Source organism: Pipistrellus hanaki, assembly GCF_964339955.1.
Source record: "Pipistrellus hanaki genome assembly, chromosome: 2".
NCBI classification, from domain to species: Eukaryota; Metazoa; Chordata; class Mammalia; order Chiroptera; family Vespertilionidae; genus Pipistrellus; species Pipistrellus hanaki.
In genome coordinates this window covers 107,308,942-107,329,867 of record NC_140504.1, presented here as the reverse complement: position 1 = coordinate 107,329,867, position 20,926 = coordinate 107,308,942, and the positions used below count along the sequence as shown (strand labels likewise).

The 20,926-nt window shown below is 41.6% G+C and overlaps 1 protein-coding gene across 3 annotated transcripts in view; it reads right to left on the bottom strand.

Annotated features, from left to right (window-relative positions):
* Positions 1–2,361, bottom strand: part of LIMS1 (LIM zinc finger domain containing 1) — a 146,131-nt gene extending 143,770 nt beyond the window's left edge. The window contains exon 1 of one of the 3 annotated variants that reach the window (XM_084872506.1): positions 2,148–2,361. In XM_084872506.1, the coding sequence (XP_084728632.1) occupies positions 2,148–2,179 (32 nt within the window). In that variant the 5' untranslated portion in view covers positions 2,180–2,361. The remainder of the gene's footprint in view (positions 1–2,147) is intronic. The other 2 variants (XM_084872511.1, XM_084872507.1) reach the window with 2 other exon arrangements.
* Between the last annotated feature and the right edge of the window lie 18,565 nt (positions 2,362–20,926).

The following is a 20,926-nucleotide window of genomic DNA, read 5'->3' as shown; positions in this document are numbered from 1 at the left end:
GTTTGGCTCAGTGGATAGCACATCAGTCTGTGGACTGAAAGGTCCCAGGTTCGATTCCGGTCAAGGGTATGTACATTGGTTGCAGGCACATCCCCAGTAGGGGGTGTGCAAGAGGCAGCTGATCGATGATTCTCTCTTATCGATGTTTCTAACTCTCTATCCCTCTCTCTCTTCCTATCTGTAAAAAATCAATAAAGTATATATATATTTTTTAAAAAGTAATAATAATAATTAGCATATTACCCTGTAAGTAGTATAGTCTGGAGGCCTGGTGCATGAAGTGTGCATGGGGAGGGGGGTTCCTCAGCCCGGCCTGCACCTTCTCCAATTTGGAATCCCTCTCACAATCCGGAACCACTGGCTCCTAACCATACACCTGCCTGCCTGATGCCCCTAACTGTTCCCCTGCCAATCTGATCCCCCTAACTGCCCTGCTCTCCTGGCCTGATCCCCCTAACCGCCTATCTGCTCTTCCCTCCTGACCTGATTCCCCTAACTGCCTATCTGCTCTCCTTTCCTCTCCATGCCCTTCGGACCCTGGTACAGGTGTGCCGAGAGCTCTCTGCCGCAGCCCTTCCCCCATCCTGACTGGTCGTTGCATGATAATGTCCTGGACAATTTGCATATTCCTCTATTAATAGTATAAATAGCCCCAAATTGTAAACAGCCCAAATGTTATACTCTTTACTAATACTGTATATCCACTGTATAGTCTATTTTTTACAAATATTTTAAATTTTGTATCAACTTAATATTTATTTAATACATTTTAATGAAGAAAAAACATCCTTGATGAAGCAGTATAAATTATGAATGTTATAAATCTTGACTCTTGACTTTCATTTTTGTCACTTGAAAAAAAGGTATGCATATCCTGGCCATTGTGGCTCAGTTGGTTGGAGCACCAAAAGGTGGTGGGTTCAATTCCCAGTCAGGGCACATGCTCAAGTTGTGGTTTGATCCCCAGTTGGGGGCAACTGATAGGTGTTTTTTTCTCACATGGATGTTTTCTTTTCTGTCTCTCTTCTCTCTGAAATCAATTTTTTAAAAAGTTTTTTAAAAAGAGGTATGCATAAAGCACTTCTGCTGCACACCAAGATAAATCAGCTTTCTCGAGGAAAAGCATGTTAATAGAACATAAATTAAATGCTTTTTTCATGATACATTTTTACTAGAAACAATAACATGACAAACCATGGTTTGTAGACATTTCTTGAAACTGAACAAAATGAGCCTGTCACTTTGAGGAAAACAATTGATAATAGTTGTCTACCGATAGTAAAAATCAAGATTTCAACTGAAAATTAGAATGTTGGAAAACTTGTATCCACCACTTTCAGCCTGACTGTTTCACAATACTTATGGGAAATCAGCGGTGATATTGTATAATGAAATGTGTCAGCAATTTCGAAGATCTGCCTTAACTTGGTGAATCAGTATTTTCCAAATGATAAACACAAGCTGTTACAAAGCTCATTTAAACTGCCGGATAGAACAATGAATGTATCACATGTGAAAAGTTCATTTGTAAGACTTCAGATTTCACATCCAAACTAATCTTTAAGAAACTAGCAGTAACCTCTTTTGGGTGTAGTAACAAAAAATAGCCACAATTACTTAAAAACCTATTAAAATACTCCTCCCCTTTCCAACCACTTATCAGATTTTTCTTCATGTAATTCAATCAAAATATATGGCAATAAACTGAAGGCAAAGGGGATAGGAAAGTCCAATTGTGTTCTATGCAAAATATTTTAAATGTCTCAGTTTTCATTTCTAATATAGTAAATACCTATAGGCATAACTACCATAAGTTACTATTTTTAAAATGGGTGCTAAGACCGCTGGCCTATATCACATTCCTACTGCCAGAATATAAATTATTCACTCAAATATTTGACGTTGAGTACTTTGCTAAGCACTAAGACAATATCGCCCTCAAAATCTCATGACATATGGGACACATCCCGGGAACCAAAACCCCTCAGAAGCGCCGGGCAGGCCGCCGGGCGGGGGGCGGGCGGCGGGCGCGGCCGGGCGGCCGCAGGGCTCGCCGGCCGGAAGGCGCGGGGCAGGGCCGGCCGGCGCCGCCCGCAGCCTACGTGGCGGTGCTCGGAGCGCGCGGCCGGGAAGGGCCCGAACTTTACCTGTTGGTCATTCCTGCCGCCACGCCCAGCATCTCTCCGCGAGCGCCGTTCCTCCGCGCCTCGGCCCGCGGCGCCCCGCCGCTCTTCCCCTCGCTCCGCCGCAGCCGGGAGTGGGCCGCCGGGCGGGCCGCCGACAGGAAGGAGAGGCGGACCAGGGGCGGGGAGGCCGCCGCCTCATCCTCCGCCTCATCCTCCGCCTCCGCCTCCGCCTCCACCAGAGCCCGCTAAGGCCGGGCTGGCCACGAGGGGGCGCGCAGGAGCGGGGAAGTGGGGGCGCGGGGGCGGGAGACCAGGCCCGGCCCGCCGCAGAGCCCGCCCGCGCGCCGGGGTGAGGACCGCTTCCTCGTCCCCGCATTCCAGAGGCCCAGACGTCACAGCGCTGGACTCTGACACCCATCTTGGGTGACGGCTTGGCTCGCAGGGAGCGGAAGGAGCCGGCGGTTCTTATTCCCCAAGCCGTCTCTGATTCAGCTTTGCTTACGGACCCCGTGGCTCAGGGAGGGGACAATTGAGCCAAGGTGTTGGGGTCTACGGAGCTCCACCCTGTTCTGGTGAGGGGCCTGCAGAGACTCCATGGGAAGGTGGCCATCACTGTGCACGAAACCTGGCACGTTCTGGGGTGCTCACTGGGGTTTTCACTGCGTTTACGAATTTGAGAATTAGGAAATCTAACCTTTCTTGAGACACTCCAGTCTTGCCACTGCCTGTTTCCTTCCTCTTTGCCCTCAATCCCTTCTGCCCATTCACCCTACCAAAACTTGAAATCTGCAAACCATCTAATATAGGTGATTTACCCTGGGCTAATTTTCCCCCTTTAATTCTCATCCGAGGGCATGCTTAGAGAGAGGAAGGGAAAGAGAGAGAAAAAAAACACGATGTGAGATAGAAGCATCAGTAGGTTGCCTTCCGGACTGGGAACGCAACCAAGGTTTGTTCCCAGACCAGGAATCCAACTGGCAACTTTCAGTGCACAAGACGTTGTTCAACCAACTGAGCCATTCAGGCAGGGCTAGGATATCTGATTGTGATTTTTGTATCTATACTTAATTTCTAATTATAGAATGAAAAAAAAATTTTAAATATATATTTTATTGATTTTTTTCATAGAGCAAGGGAAGAGAGTTAGGGATAGAGAGTTAGAAGCATCAATGAGAGTGAAACATCAATAAGATGCCTCCTGCACACCTACTGGGGATGTGCCCGCAACCAAGGTACATGCCCTTGACCGGAATTGAACCTGGGACCTTTCAGTTTGCAGGCCGACACTCTATCCACTGAGCCAAACTAGTATCGGCCAGAATGAAAACTTTTGTCTCTTACTAGTCTAGATATGTGATGAGAAACACTGTATACCTTTGACATCCTTAAATCAAGATAAATTCTAAGTAGAGCAAAAATTTACATGTAAAAAATAGAACATATAAAAATACTAGAAGAAAACTTGGGAGAAAATTAAGGTTAGAGGGAAGAGAAACTGTCCAAACAAGATATAAACCCCAGAAGTCGTAAAATTTGTTATCGATAAATGTGATGACCAAAAAATGTCTAATTTCTTTATGACAAAAGAATCAGTAAGAAAAAGTTTACCAATTCAGAAAAATAGAAAAGGTATATACACAGGTTTCCACAGAAATATGAATGATTTTTAAAGGCACAAGATAGTATCCAATATTAAATAAAAATTTAAACCCTTGCCGGTTTGGCTCTGTGGATAGAGCCTTGGCCTGCAGGCCAAAGGGTCCCGACCAAAGGGTCCCGGGTGTGATTCCAGTCAAGGGAGGGTACTTCAGTTGCAGGCTCCTTCCCTGCCGGGGCCTTGTGCCAAACACAATAAATCGATGTGTTTCTCTCACATAGATATTTCTCTATGTCTTTCCCTCTCTCTTCCATTCTCTCTAAAAATCAATGGAAAAATATCCTTGAGTGAGGATTAACAAAAACACAAAAATAAAAAACTTAAAATACCATGTTTTAATATATGGGCAAAGATTAACAATTGGACAATATGCTGTTTTGATGAGGATACAGGGAAACAGGTGCTTTGATTTACTGTTGATGGGAGAATAAATCCACACAATTTTTGTAGAGGACAAGTGGACAACATCATAATGTGAAATTCCACTCCACTTTGATCAGGAAATCCACATTCTGGAATTTATCTTACAGGTGTATTCTTACATGTACACAAACAGTATGCACAGGTTTTAAAGATATCTAGGGAACAATTTATAAAGTGAATGACATAATGACTGGAATTTTCTTTAAAATATAGGGGTGGGGTCAAAACCGGTTTTGCTCAGTGGATAGAGCGTCGCCTGCGGACCGAAAGGTCCCGGATTCGATTCCGGTCAGGGGCATGTACCTTGGTTGCGGGCACATCCCCAATGGGGGATGTGCAGGAGGCAGCTGATTGATGATTCTCTCTCATTGATGTTTCTAACTCTCTATCCCTCTCTCTTCCTCTCTGTAAAAAAATCAGTAAAAAATATATTAAAAATAAATAAATAAAATAAAATATAGGGGTGAGACTAGGGGATGTGGGTAGGAGTATCAGTGAAACAAAATTGACCATAAGTTCATGTTACGCCCAGACTTGGTGATCCCCAAGGACCACCAGGGAGCCGAGTCCGATGCAATAAACAAAAGAGCCTTTTCCATGCTAGCCTGGGCTCTGTCCCACTCACGCCGGCAGCATGGCGGAAGAGCGAATTTTGCCCAGTCCAGGGGTTTTACTCAGGTCGGTGGTGATGTCACTGCCTCGGCTGACCCTGATTGGTTGGATGAGGGCTAGGGTTAAGTTACAAAATGGAGGATAACTCTGCCCTGCCCCACAGTGGAGTCTGGAGTTTGTCCTCGCCCCGCCCTGCCCTCTCATTCATAACTGGTGAAGCTGGCTTATTGTTATATAGAGTTCTTTATATTAGTACGTCTATTTTAGTGTATATTTGAAATTTCAAAATGTTTTAAAAATGGAAACAAGAATATACAAGGAGAATCTTTGTAATTTTGTTTTGAAGAGCAACTGAGAAAGTTTATTTAACCCGGACATGAATAAATTATGGTTCCAACATATAATGTGTAGAAAGCGGTCTGGGAAGGCACATGGACATTCTTTTAAAATCTTATCAGCTGAGCCCAAGGGCACTGGCAGAATCCTGTTATCAGTACTGATTTCTTATCTTTATCCAGTGCTGGGAATGAGGAACAAATAGGACCTTGACTCACCCATGTCTTGATATGCTAAATCTTGTACCAAAAAATAAGGAGCTTACCCAGATTTTGATGAATAGAATCTGGGCACACCCGAAAGTCCTTTTAACCTTATAATCCCTTTTGGAAATCAATAAATGTGTGGCGTTGTAGGGTGTGCGTGACTGTCTCTCTATCAGAGGACAGGAAGCCACCTGGCACCCAGCTTCGAATCTATTTCTGCCTCTTGTCTCTTTCTTTCTCTAATTTCTTAATCTCCAGCTCCTCGCCTCATGAACCTGTCTTTCTTCCTTTCCGTGAGAGATATGGAAAAAGGAAAAACACCACAATAATGCTATGTAGCTATTAAAATAATAAAAATAGGCTGCTTTGCAGACATGAATGCCCCAGAGCCACCCATGACCAGCCATGATGAATCCTACTGTGTTCTTTCACATCACCATTGAAGGTGAGCCCCTGGGCTGCATCTCCTTCATGCTGTTTGCAGACAAAGTTCCAAAGAGAGCAGAAAAACTCTTGTGCTCTGAGTACTGGGGAGAAGGGTTTGGTTACAAAAATTCCTGATTTCACAGAATTATTTGGGATTTATGTGCCAGGTTGGTGACCTCACATGCCATAATGGTACAGTAAGCAAGTCCTTCTATGGAGAGAAATTTGATGATAAGAATTTCATGCTCAGAGAAACCAAGATGATGGCATAGGTAAATGCCTAACTGCAGCCTCCCACAACAATTTTAAAAATACAACTAAAATACAAAATGGACATTATCCAGAACTACAGAAAAGTTGCTGACTGGAAATTCTACAACTAGAAGGAAAGAGAAAACCAGAAGGAAAATCAGAGGAGCTGTAAAAGCCTATGGTATAGAGACAAGGCGCTTGTGCGGAGAGGATTGAGACAGAGAGGAGGGGTGTCTGAGTGCCTGGTTGGCGTTCCCTAGCAGGAAGGAGATAAAAGCTCCGGGCTGCCCTGAACCCCAGTTCCGACTGCACTAAACCCCAGTTCTGGGCAAGACCCTGGAAACCCAGGCTCATACAGAGGGAATCTAGGCTGTAAGGCGGAAACTCAGGGGAGCGGCGAAAGACAGGGCTCTGGAGGCGCACATGTGAATGTGCACAGAGGACGGATTGTTGACTGTGTTGCTAGATTGCTCTAGTGGGAAGGAGACAAAAGTTTCAAACTGTGCTGAGCCCCAGTTTCAGGCCAAACCCTGGGGACACAGTCTCATACAGAGGGAATCTGGGCTGTAAGGTAAGATGACCAGATGCTCCCCACTTTTGGCAGGACAGTCCCAATTTTTAACAATTTGTCCCACGTCCCGTGGCATTTTAAAAAAGTCCCGATTTTTAGAAAGAATGCACGACCAGCTAGGAACAGCGGGAGAACGAGAAGGGAAAATAAGGTTTTTGGAGGCCATGTGGCTATTTAGCCAGGATATGAGTTTTATATTATTTTTGTTAATTTTATAATGTTAAACTTTAATAATAACAAATAATTGTTGAGAACTAATTATCGAGAACTGCTTATCAAGTTCACATTGTTGATCAGTTGTTAGAATTTGACCACCATTGTTTGGACTTAATAAACAATGGCATTTTGGGGGATTGGCAACAACGAAACATTTCATAACTGTCTCTCAGATGATACACATCTTACTGCATGCTAGTAAGCTAGTTAACAAGTGATGTCATTACAAATCAGCTATTCAGATAATTTAGGTAAGTAATTTATTTATTTCATAAATACATAAATTTTCTTGAATTTAGCAGACAGTACTCGTATTATTTATATTTTATAGTGGCGGAAAAAAGTCTAGTGCTGGCCTTGAAAGTGACACTTAAGACTATACATAATTTTTTTTTATTATATTTGTAAATTGTATTTATGTTGAAATTTTAAAAATATATTACAATACTATTTTTGTGTTCTAGAAAAATTTTTGTTGCTCCATATAGACCAAATTTTTAATCAAGAGTACTCCCCCCTTCCCTGTCAATGGTGTCCAGCTTTACCAATGTTAAACACTGATCACCTTACTGTAAGGCGAAAACTCAGAGGAGCAGTGAAAGGCAGAGCTCCTGAGGTGTGCACAAGAATGCATGCAGGGAGAAACCAAGATGGCGGCATAGGGTAGACACCCGAATGCAGCCTACCACAACAAATTTGAATTTAGAACTGGAAAACAGGGGAGGCATTGCCCTGAAGCACTGGACAGCTAGCTGAGAGGAGGCTCTGCCAACTGGGAAGGAGAGAGAAGGCATGCCGACCCTCAGAAACTCTGAAGGTACAGAGAACTGTGTGCGTGCGAAAAGGCACTGCCTTAAACCCCGCATGCAGAGAGGAAGGGACGAGATTGCTGCTGGCGTACTCCTGGCGCCCGAAGAGGCCAGGCCGGACTGAGTTCTCTACTGGCTTACTCCCGGCGCGCGGAGAGGGTGGACAGCTAATGCGCGGCTGGCTTTCTTGTTCGAGAGGAAAACAGAATCACCCTATTGCCAAAACCGGTTTGGCTCAGTGGATAGAGCATCGGTCTGTGGACTGAAGGGTCCCAGGTTCGATTCCAGTCAAGGGCATGTACATTGGTTACGGGCACATTCCCAGAGGGGGGAGTGCAGGAGGCAGCTGGTCGATATTTCTCTCTCATCGATATTTTAACTCTCTATCTCTCTCCCTTCCTCTCTGTGAAAAATCAATAAAATATATTAAAAAGAATCACCCTATTGCTCTGATAGACGGCCCCATCCAGAGAGAGGCCAGACTGTCAGGCAGTGGGCAGAGATCTCTCAGAGGTGTGTGAAGCCAGAGGCCATTACTGTGGGACTTGGGGAGGAGCCACTTGGGGAGGAGCTGATAAGAAAACAAAGCTTGTCTGCACCACCCTGAGACTCCGCCCCATCCAAGCTGAGCACAGAAGCTCTCCCAGAGGCTGGCTTTCTCTAAGGAGGGACTGACTAGAATCCAAAGCTTGTCTGTTCATTTACCAAAGAGGTGCACGAGCCTGCAACCAATCTTGTGAGACTCAATGCGAACAGGACTTTTTTAAGGCGAGACTGACAGGGAACCAAAGATAGTCTGTGCCACCCTGAGACCCCGCCCCATCCAAGCAGAGTACAGAAGCCCTCCTAGCTGAGACACTGCTGATCCTCACAGCCAATTGGCTTGGAGATCAACGCTTCTCAGTAATACCAACAATAAGCAAGGCTTAACAACAAGACTGCACACACAGCCCACAAAGGGCTACACCAAGACTGTCCGCCACAGGTAACTGGGAAGGCTGTGCTACGGAGCTCTACCAGAACACCTAACACACAAAACTATTCCATCAAATCAGGAAAACAACTAAAATGCAGACAAGAGGCAGGACACAAAGGAAGGAGATGGAGGAAAAGAAAAGAATGGACATTGAGTTCAAAACCACTGTTATAAGGCTTTTCAATAATATCGTAAAATGCCAAAACCGATTTGGCTCAGTGGATAGAGCACTGGCCTGCGGACTGAAGGGTCCCGGGTTTGATTCCGGTCAAGGGCATGTACCTTGCTTGCGGGCACATCCCCAGTTGGGGAAGGGGTGCAGGAGGCAGCTGATCGGTGTTTCTCTCTCATCGATGTTTCTAGCTCTCTATTTTTCTCTCTTTCTCTCTGTAAAAAATCAATAAAATATATTTAAAATAATAATAATAATAATATCCTAAAAAAGGCGAATAAAATAAATGAGACCTATGAGGATATGAAAAGGGATCAACTAGAAATAATAAGGGATCAACTAGAAATTAAAAGGGATCAACTAGAAATAAAGAAAACATTGTCTGAAATAAAAAATATTGCACAAAGTCCTAAAAACAGACTGGAAGATCGCAAGAATCAAGACAAAGATTTAGAACACAAAGAGCCAGAGGACACCTCTCCACAAAAGCAAGAAGAGAAGAGAATCCAGAAAGTTGAAGATAGTGTAAGAAACCTCTGGGACAATTTCAAGCGAACCAACATCAGAATTATGGGGATCCCAGAAGAGAGAGAGCAAAATACCGAAAGAATACTGGAAGAAATAGTGACAGAAAACTTCCCCCACCTGGTGAAAGAAATAGACTTATAAGTACAGGAAACATACAGAAGCCAAAACAAGAGGAATCCAAAGAGGACCACACCAAGACACATCATAATTATGCCAAGAGCAAAAGACAAAGAGAGACTATTAAAAGCAGCAAGAGAAAAGCAGGCAGTTACCTATAAAGGAGCACCCATACAATTGTCAGCTGATTTCTCAACAGAAACCATGCAGGCCAGACGGGAATGGCAAGAAATATTCAATATGATGAATAGCAAGAACCTACAGCCAAAAATACTCTACCCAGCAAAGCTATCACTCAGAATCGAAGGCCAGATAAAGAGCTTCACAAATAAAAAAATAAAAAAAAGCTAAAGGAGTTCATCACTGCCAAACCAGAATTATATGAATTGCTGAAGGGGGTTTTTTAGGAAGAGGAAGAAGATAAAGATAAAAATTATGAACAACAAATACGTAACTATCAACAAGTGAAACTAAAAACCAAGGGAATTAAAAAATCTGATGAACAATATTAACTGGTGAATATAATAGAATCAGAGGTATGGAAGGGGAGTGGACTGATGATTCTCGAGGAAAAGGGGAGTGGGGGTGTGGGAAGAGACTGAACAAAAACTACACCTATGGCTGAGGACAATGGGGGGTGGGGAGAGTGAAGACGGTGTGATGGAAACCTGGTGGAGGGGAGCAATGGAGGGGGAAAAAAGAAGGAACATTTGTAATAATCTGAACAATAAAGATTTATTTTTTAAAAAAGAATTTTATCTTCACTAATCATCTGAGAGATGCAAATCAAAATGACATAAGATATCACCTCACACTTGTCAGAATGGCTACCATCAACCAACAACAAGTGTTGGCAAGGTTGTGCAGAAAAGGGAACCCTAGTACACTGCTGGTGGGAATGCAGACTGGTGCAGCCACTGGAGTTTCCTCAAAATAAATTGAAAATGAAACTCCCATTTGACCCAGTCATCCCACTTCTAGGAATATATCCTAAGAAACCTGAAACACCCGTCAGAAAGAATATATGCACCTCTATGTTGATAGCAGTGCAATTTACAATAGGTAAGACTTGGAAACAGCCTAAATGTCCATCAGCAGATGACTGGATAAATAACTATGGGAATTTTATACAATGGAATACTATCCAGTAATAAAAAAGAATGAACTCTTACCATTTGCAACATCATGAATGGACCTGGAGAGTATTATGCTGAGTGAAATAAGCCAGCCAGAGAAAGATAAATATCATATGTGCAATCTAATGAACCAAATAACTTGATGATGAAAAATAGACCCAGCTGAGACTGGTTTGGCTCAGTGGATAGAGGGTTGGTCTGGTGACTGAAGGGTCCTGAGTTTGATTCTGGTCAAGGGCATGTGCCTTGGTTGCAAGCATATCCCCAGTAGGGGGTGTGCTAGAGGCAGCTGATCCATGATTCTCTCATCGATGTTTCTAACTCTCTATCCCTCTCTCTTCCTCTCTGTAAAAAATCAATGAAATATATTTTTTTAAAAAGAATTAAAAAAAGAAAGAAAAATAGACCCAGAATCATAGAACAGACTGTTGAACCTCAGAGGGAAGGCAGGGAAGTAGGTAGAAAGAGATCAACCAATGAACTTGTATGCATATATGCATTACCCATGTACACAGACAATGGAATGGTGAGGGCCTGGGGGGAGGGGGTAGAGGGAAGGATGGGAGCAGGCTGGAAGAGGTTAATGTGGGGAAAAGGGGTCCCTATGTAATACTTTCAACAATAAATATTAAAAGAAAAAATTTTAAATAAAAAGATATTTCATCCTGGCATATGGGTCCTGGCATCTTGTCCATGGCAAATGCTGGAGCAACAACAAATGTTTCCCAGTTTTTTTCTGGACTGCCAACACTGAGTAACTGGATAGCAAGGATTTGGTCTTTGGTCAGCTGAAAGAAGGCATGGATATTGTGGCAGCCATAGAGTGCCGTGGTCAAAGAATAGCAAGACCAACAAGAAGATCATCATTTCAGACTGTGGACAACTCTAATAAATTTGACTTGTGTTCTCGCTTAACTACCGGGCCATTCCGTCTGTCCTTCAGAAGAGAACCCCTTTACCCCCATCCGCTTGGAATGTTTGTAACCTCTGTGCTCTCACTGCAGTTCATTGGGTTCCATATTTTTCTTACCCCTTCCAAGTCTCACTGGATTGCAGAGTTCAGTTTATGATTATGAAATAAAAACTTCATTGGAATGGCTACTATCAACAAATGCTGGCAAGACGTGGAGAAATTGGAACCTTTATGCACTGTTGATGCAAATGTAAAATGGCGCAACTACAGCCCAGCTGGCATGACTTAGGGATTGAGTTTTGACCTATGAACCAGGAAATAGCAGTTCGATTCCTCAGTTGGGCATATGCCCAGGTTTCAGGCTTGATCCCCAGTGGGGGGTAAGCAGGAGGCAGCCAATTAATGAATCTCTTTCATCATTGTTTCTAACTCTCTCTCCTTTCCTCTCTGAAAACAAGAAAAAAAATGTATATATCCTATCTAATAAAGAGGAAATATGCAAATTGACCATCACAAAGATGGCGGCGCCCACAGTGGAGGCAGGGTTTCCATAACACAAGATGGCTGAACCCAGTGAGCCTTAATAAGCAATCAGCAGGGACCTGAGGCTGCGTGGTGCTGGGCCAGACAGGGGACCTGAGGCTGCACCCCCCCACTAGGAGGGGCTTGATGGGAGCCCTGAGGCTGTGCCCCCCACTCGGTGGGGCTTGACAGGGGCCCTGAGTCTGTGCCCCCTACTTGGCAGGGCTTGACAGGAGACCTCAGGCTGCACTGCCTGCCCTGGAGCTGGGCCAGGAGACCTGAGGGTCCGCCTCCTGTCTGGTGGGGCTTGACAAGGGTGAGGTCAGCTGGGTCTTCCGTGATTTTGAGGAGCCTGAGGTGGGCGGGGGCTTGACTCTGGGTCCCACAGGATGCCCCAGACTCTGACAGGAGGAATATGTTCATATATATTTTACTCATTTTCTTTCATCTTTGACACTTCTACTATAGGGAAAGGCAAATAGTAATAATAAAATACTCTAATTAATCCCCTTTTAATGTGCACAAATTTGTGCACTGGGCCACTAGAGTGTGTGTGTGTGTGTGTGTGTGTGTGTGTGTATTAAAATGGTGCATCCATTTTGGAAAAGGGTATTATAGTCCTCAAAAGATTAAAAATAGAATTATCATGATCTAGCAGTCTCATTTCTGAGATTCCAAAAAAATTGAAAGCAGGAACTTGAAGAAATATTTGCACACACATGTTTATACTAACATTATTCACAATAGCCAAAAATGGAAACAATCCAAATATCCATTAAAGGATGAATGGATAAACAAAATGTGGTGCAGGAATCCCTCACTTATTCAAAGTTCATCTTAGACCACTTTGCTTTCATGAAGACCTACATTAGTGCCTGTTTTCTCTAACTGAAAGAAATATTAAAACAATTTTTGCTTTTATGAAATAAAGTGGAAAGTGAAAATGGTGTTCAACATTTGTTTGGTAGCAAGTTTAATAGAGGCAGCAGCACCCTAAGCAGCGAGAATGGCCCTGCCAAGTCCTTTCCCATGGAACTACATTCCAAAGCTTGGCTTCGAGCCCCATAGTTTTTGACTGTGTCAGTGAGCAACTGTGTTTTATCTCCATCTCTTTTGTTGATCCATTAGCAAGATGTGTTGTAAAGTATCAGAAAAGCCAAAGGGAGCTCCTAAGGGTGTTATGCTTAGTGCAAAACTTAGTGTAATTAAGTGTATTTGGTATGATTTGGCAGGTTATTTTGGGGACCTGGGTACACCACCAAATTTTTTCCATGTAAGTTAATGGTAATTGTTTTTTCACTTTATGCCATTTTGGATTACAAAGGGTTTAATAGAAACACTCTACTTTCAGATATTGGGGAAAACCTATATAAACTCATAATGAACTATTATTATTATATTCAGCTATAAAAAAGGAGAAATTATGACACATAATATAACATCAATGAGTCTTGAGGGCATTATGCTATGTGAAATAAGAGAGTCAAAGAAATATAAATACTATATAATTCCACTCGTGTAAGGAAGTCAAATTCATAGAGTCGGGAAGTAGAATGATAGTTGCCAGGAGTTGGGAAGAGAAAGAAACAGAAATTTATTGATTAATGGATACAGAATTTCAGTTTTGTAAGATGAAATGTTCTGGAGTTTGGTTGTACAATAATGTGAATAAACTTAACACCACTGAACTGCACACTTAAAAATGGTTAGGATGATAAATTTTATGTTATACTAGAGGCCTGATGCATGAAGATTCATGCAAGAGTAGGTCTTTCTTCCCTGGCTGCCAGCACTGGCTTCCCTCCGGCACCTGGGACCCAGGCCTTCACTCTGACGCTACCTTTTGCTTTCGTTCCAGCCAGAGCTGCCTTCCGCCTTCACTCTGGCCGTGCTGCCCTCCTGTAACTCCCTTCACCCCCTGAAGTCCCCTTATAGCAGGTATCCTGCCCTGCCCCGGCTGCTCAGTGCCTGCATACAGGTGCTGCCCAGAAGACTGGAGTGGCTGGGTGGGGGTGGTGGGGTGAAATGCCTGCATCCTTGCTATGGTAATGATGCAAGCATCCCGCCTGGCTGCCACCATCTTTGTCCCATCAATTTGCATATTCCCTCCTTATTGGCTGTGGGCACTGCCATATTTTATTGTGGAGTGATGGTCAATTTGCATATTCCATCTTTGTTATATAGGATGCATGTTACTACAATTAAAAAAATAACAATTAGGTACATGACATGAAGCAATAAAGAATTATCTCCATGATATATTTTAAGTAATGAAATAAGACAAAGAATAAAAGTTTGTTTAGTGTGCTAGTATTTGTGGGAAGAGAAAAGGGAGCCAAAATACACACACACACACACACACACACACACACACTATCTGGAAAGGTAAGCTATACAAGAAGCAGTGCCCTAGCTGGTTTAGCTCAGTGGCTAGAACATCAGCCCACGGACTGAATGGTCATGGGTTTGATTCTTGTCAAGGGCACATACCTCGGTTGCAGACTCAATCCCCAGCCCTGGTTGGGACACATGTGAGAGGCAACCAATTGATGTGTCTCTTTCACATCAATGTTTCTCTCTCTGTCTTTCCCTCTGTCTTCCACTCTCTCTGAAGATCAATGGACAAATATGCTTGGGTGAGGGTTAACAACAACACAAAAGAGCAATTCTAGCCCGGCCAGTGTGGCTCACTGGTTGAGTGTCAGCCTATGAACCAGCAGGTCACAGTTTGATTCCCAGTCAGGGCACATGCCCAGGTTTCAGACTCAATTCCCAGTGTGGGATGTGCAGGAGGCAGCCGATCAGTGATTCTCTCTCATCATTGATGTTTCTATCTCTCCCTCTCCTTCCTCTCTGAACTCAATAAAAAAATATTTTTAAAAAAAAGAAAGTGACAATGTAAATTGAATCTGTAGAGGTACTGGGTATTAGGAATGAGGGGGGACATGCACATATCTATATTTCTTTAATAGAGTATTATAAATTCATTAACAATTTAAGTTACACACCCAATCAGAGATAACCAATTCTTATAGTTTTGGTATGTCCTTGTTTTTATTTATATTGTTGGAAAGTATTTGCTGTTGTATTGTAAATGTACATATTTTGTGATTGAAACAGCACACAAATCACATTGACCAGCTTAAAACTGCTCCTGCTTCCTTAAATCAGTTGGGTGATTTCAGAGTTATTTCAGAGACAGCACTGCGCATGTGAGTCCCCTTTTCCACAGCTGAACTGAGAACCAAAGTTTTCCCCTCTCCTTTCAGAAACAGAGAGTCCACTGTCTAGGAAGATCCAGTGCTGAAACTTCTTACTATAAAAGGCCAAATTTCAAAGTTCTCCAATTAAAACTTGCCCCATCAGCATGCTTCCTCACAGCTGTTGCCCCTCACTTCTTAAAACCATTCAATTGTAAGCCATCTGTAAGTTTGGGTTTTAAGGAATGCAGCTCCCTGTTCTCCTCACTTAGCGCTTTGCAAATAAAGAGACTCTAATTATCTGTGTGAAACTCACTGTGGGCTAGGATGAAAACATTTGTCTCCTACTAGTCTAGATATGTCCAGCAGAGATGAACTCTCTTTCAGTTCATTTATATGCTTATATAAGTGGTTTTATGTTATAGATCTCATTATGTCTCTTGCTTTCTTACAATACTATATTTAAGCAACCATCTTTATATGTCTACTTTACTTACTATTTTAATACTGCAGGATTTTGTAGAGTACACCTCCCCTCCACATTTCCTTAAAGGTGTACATCTAGGGTGCATCCAACCCTGGCTCTTACCCCAACTAATGCTTAGATCAGTGGTCAGCAAACTCATTAGTCAATAGAGCCAAATATCAACAGTACAATGATAGAAATTTCGTTTGAGAGCCAATTGTTTTAAACTTAAACTTCTTCTAACACCACTTCTTCAAAATAGACTCACCCAGGCCGTGGTATTTTGTGAAAGAACCACACTCAAGGGGCTAAATAGTTGCATGTGGCTCATGGGCCACAGTTTACCAACCACTAGCTTAGATGAACGTTCTCATCACATGTGCACCTTTCTCTGAAATATATGCCCAGAAGTGGGATTATTGAGCCATAGTTATACAAATATTAATTTTTCTAAATTCTGCAGATTGCTCTTTTTTAAAATTTTAATATATTTTATTGATTTTTTTTGCCCCCCTCCCTCCCTCCCGTACATACCCTCCCTCCCCAGAGTTCCATGTCCATTGGTTGTACCTATATGGATGTACACAAGTCCTTCGGTTGATCTCTTCAGAATGGCTATGTTATTCTAAATTTTTAAAAATAAATCTTTATTGCTCAGATTATTACAATTGTTTCTCTCCCCCTCTCCCCCCATAGCTTCCATCCACCCGGTTCCCACCCTACCCTCTACCCTTACCTCCCCCACCCCCATTGTCCTCATCCATAGTTGTATGATTTTAATCCAGCCTCTTCTTGCACCCAAAACCCCTTTCTTCCTAATAATTATCAATCCACTCCCTTTCTTTGTCCCTGATTCTATTATATTCACCAGTTTATTCTGTTCCTCAGATTTTTAATTCACTTGATTTTTAGATTCACTTGTTGATATATATGTATTTGTTCAGCATAATTTTTATCTTTTTTCTTCTTCTTCCTCTTCTTAAAGCATATCTTTCAGCATTTCATATAATACTGGTTTGGCGGTGATGAACTTCTTTAGCTTTTTCTGATTTGTGAAGCTCTTTATCTATCCTTCAATTCTGAATGATAGCTTTGCTGGATATAATAATCTTGGTTGTAAGTTCTTGCTATTCATCACTTTGAATATTTCTTGCCACTCCCTCTGGCCTGCATAGTTTCTGTTGAGAAATCAGCTGATAGTTGTATGGGTGTTCCCTTATAGGTAACCAACTGCTTTTCTCTTGATACATGTAAGATTTTCTCTTTGACTTTTGCCCTTGGCATTTTAATTATGATGTGTCTTGGTGTGGTCCTCTTTGGATTCCTCTTGTTTGGGGTTCTGTGTGCTTCCTGTACTTGTATGTATATTTCTTTCACCAGGTGTAGGAAGTTTTCTGTCATTTTTCTTCAAATAGGTTTTCAGTATCTTGCTCTCTCTCTTCTTCTGGCACTCCCATAATTCTGATATTGGTACTCTTGAAGTTGTCCCAGAGGTTTCTTACACTATCTGCAACTTTCTGGATTCTCTTCTCTTCTTGCTTCTCCAGAAGTGTCCTTTACTACTTTCTATTCCAAATCTTTGTCTCAATTCTTGCATTCTTCTAGTCTGCTGTTGGATCCCTATATAATATTTTTTATTTCAGTCAGTGTATGTTTAATTTCAAGTTGGTCCTTTTTCATATCCTTGAGTGTCTTGTTAAATTATCGGCCTATTCTAGGAAATTCTTTTTTTTTTTTTTAAATATATTTTATTGATTTTTTTTACAGAGAGGAAGGGAGAGGGACAGGGGGTTAGAAACATCTGTGAGAGAGAAACATCGATCAGCTGCCTCCTGTATGCCCCCACCTGGGGATGTGCCCACAACCAAGGTGCATATCCTTGACCGGAATCGAACCCGGACCCTTCAGTCCGCTCTATCCACTGAGCCAAACTGGTTTTGGTATTTGGTCTGGATTTTATTTTATTTTATTTTATTATTATTTTTTTTAGTAATCTTTTTAAAAAATATATTTTATTGATTTTTTTTGCCCCCTTCCCTCCCTCTCACACATACCCTCCCTCCCCAGAGTTTTATGTCCATTGGTTGTACTTATATGCATGTATACAAGTCCTTCGGTTGATCTATTATCTCCCCCAGATCTCCCTCCCCTCCCCACTATGATTTGACAGTCTGCTTGTTGCTTTACTGTCTCTATATCTACCATTTGGTTCATCAGTTTATAATGTTCTTTATTATCCATAAATGAGTGAGGTCATGTGGTGTTTCTCTTTCATTGATTGGCTTATTTCACTCAGCATGATGTACTCCAATTCCATCCAGGTTGCTGCAAATGATGAGAATTCCTTCTTTTTCATGGCAGGATAGTATTCCATTGTGTAGATGTACCATGGTTTTTGGATCCAATCATCTGCTGACAGGCACCTAGGCTGTTTCCAAATTCTGGGTATTGTAGATTGTGCTGCTATGAACATAGGGGTGCATATATCCTTTCTGATTGGTGTTTCTAGTTTCTTGGGATATGTTCCTAGAAGTGGGATTACTGGGTCAAATGGGAGTTCCATTTTCAGTATTTTGAGGAAACTCCACACTGTTCTCCACAGTGGTTGCACCAATCTGCTTTCCCACCAGCAGTGCACAAGGGTTCCTTTTTCTCCACAACCTCGCCAACACTTGTCGTTTGTTGATTTGTTGATGTTGGCCATTCTGAGAGGTGTGAGATGGTACTGCATTGTTATTTTGATTTGCATCTCTCAGACAATTAGTGACTTTGAGCATGTTTTCATGTGCCTTTTGGCTTTCCTTCTGTCTTCTTTTGAAAATATTCTGTTTAGGTCCATTGCCCATTTTTTAATTGGATCATTCATCTTCCTTTTATTTAATTGTGTAAGCTGTCTGTAAATGTTGGAGATTAAGCCTTTATCAGTGGTATTATTTGCAAATATGTTCTCCCACACAGTGGGCTTTCTTGGTGTTTTGTTGATGGTTTCTTTTGCTGTAAAAAAGCTTTTTATTTTGAAGTAGTCCCATTTGTTTATCTTCTCTTTAGCTTCGATTGCCATAGGGGCAGTATCAGTGAAGAAGTTCTTTTGGCATACATCTGAGATTTTGCTGCCTGTGGATGCTTCTAGTATTTTTATGGTTTCCCGTCTGATGTTTAAGTCCTGTATCCATTTTGAGTTTATTTTTGTGAATGGTGTAAGTTGGTGATCTAGTTTCATTCTTTTGCATGTGTCTGTCCAATTTTCCCAACACCAATTATTGAAGAAACTGTCTTGACTCCATTGTATATTCGTGCCTCCTTTGTCAAATATTAATTGAGCATAGTGATTTGGGTTGATATCTGGGTTCTCGATTTTATTCCATTGATACATCTGTCTGTTCTTGTGCCAGTACCAGGCTGTTTTGAGAACAGTGGCTTTGTAATATAGTTTGAAGTCTGGTATTGAGATCCCTCCTACTTTACTCTTCTTTCTCAGGATTGCTGTGGCTATTCGGGGTCTTTTATTGTTCCAAATGAACTTTTGGAGAGTTCTTTCTAGGTCAGTGAAATATGTCGTTGGTATTTTAATGGGGAGTGCATTGAACCTATAGATTGCTTTGGGAAGTATGGACATTTTGATGATGTTGATTCTACCAGTTCATGAACATGGTATGTTCTTCCATCTGTTTACATCTTCCTCTATCTCTTTTTTCAGTGTCGTGTAGTTTTCCGCATATAGGTCCTTTACTTCCTTAGTTAAATTTATTCCTAGGTATCTTAATTTTTTTGGTGCGATGGTAAATGGAATTGCTTTTTTAGTCTCTGTTTCTGTAGTTTCACTGTTGGTGTACAGAAATGCCATGGATTTCTTGGCGTTAATTTTGTATCCTGCTACATTGCCAAATTCATTTATTAAGTCAATTAGTTTTTTAATGGAGTCTCTTGGATTTTTTATGTACAATATCATGTCATCTGCAAATAAGGATAGCTTTACTTCTTCTTTTCCAATTTGGATGCCTTTTATTTCCTCCTCTTGTCTAATTGCAATGGCTAGTACTTCCAGTACTATGTCAAACAGGAGTGGCGAGAGTGGGCATCTGTGTCTTGTTCCTGTTCTTAGAGGGAAAGGTTTTAGTTTTTGCCCATTGAGTATAATGTTGGCTGTGGGTTTATCATATATAGTTTTATTATGTTGAGATATGATCTTTGAACTCCCACCTTGATAAGAGTTTTTATCAGGAAAGTGTGTTGGATTTTATCAAATGCTTTTTCTGCATCAATTAATATGACTATATGATTTTTATCTTTCAATTTGTTTATGTGATGTATCACGTTTATTGATTTGCGGATATTGTACCATCCTTGCATTCCTGGAATAAATCCTACTTGGTCATGGTATATGATCTTTGTGATGTTCTTCTGGAGTCGATTTGCTAGAATTTTGTTGAGGATTTTGGCATCTATGTTCATGAGGGATATTGGCCTGTAATTCTCTTTCATTGAGTTGTCTTTATCTGGTTTTGGTATTAGGGTGATACTGGCTTCATAGAAGGAGTTCGGAAGTGTTCCTTCCTCTTGAATTTTTTGGAAAAGTCTGAGGAGGATAGGTTTTAGTTCTTCCTTGAATGTTTGGTAAAACTCTCCTGTGAAGCCATCTGGCCCTGGGCTGTTGTTTGCTGGAAGCTTTTTGATGACTGTTTCAATTTCTTCCAAGACACTGCTCAATTGAGATTTTTAGATTCTTCCTGATTGAGTTTTGGCAGTTTGTATTTTTCTAGGAATATGTCCATTTCCTCCAGGTTGTTCAGTTTGTTGGAATAGAGTTGTTCGTAGTATTTTGTAACAATCCTTTGTATTTCGGTGGGGTCTGTTGTTATTTCACCTCTTTCATTTCTGATTTTGTTTATTTGAGTCCTCTCTCTTTGTTTCTTGGTTAGCCTGGCTAGAGGTCCATCTATCTTGTTTATCCTTTCAAAGAACCAGCTCTTGGTTTTGTTGATCTTATGTATTGTTTCTTTGGTCTCTATGTCCTTTATCTGTGCTCTGATTTTTGTTATTTCCTTCCTTCTGCTTACACTGGGCTTTTCTTGTTGCTCTTTTTCTAACTCTTTGAGTTGTAGAGATAGATCATCTGTTACCATTTTTTCTAGTTTTTTGCAATAGGCTTGTAAGGATACGAACTTCCCTCTCAAAACTGCTTTTGCTGTGTCCCATAGATTTTGGATTGTTGTGTTTTCATTGTCATTTGTTGCCAGGATGTTTTTAATTTCTTCCTTGATT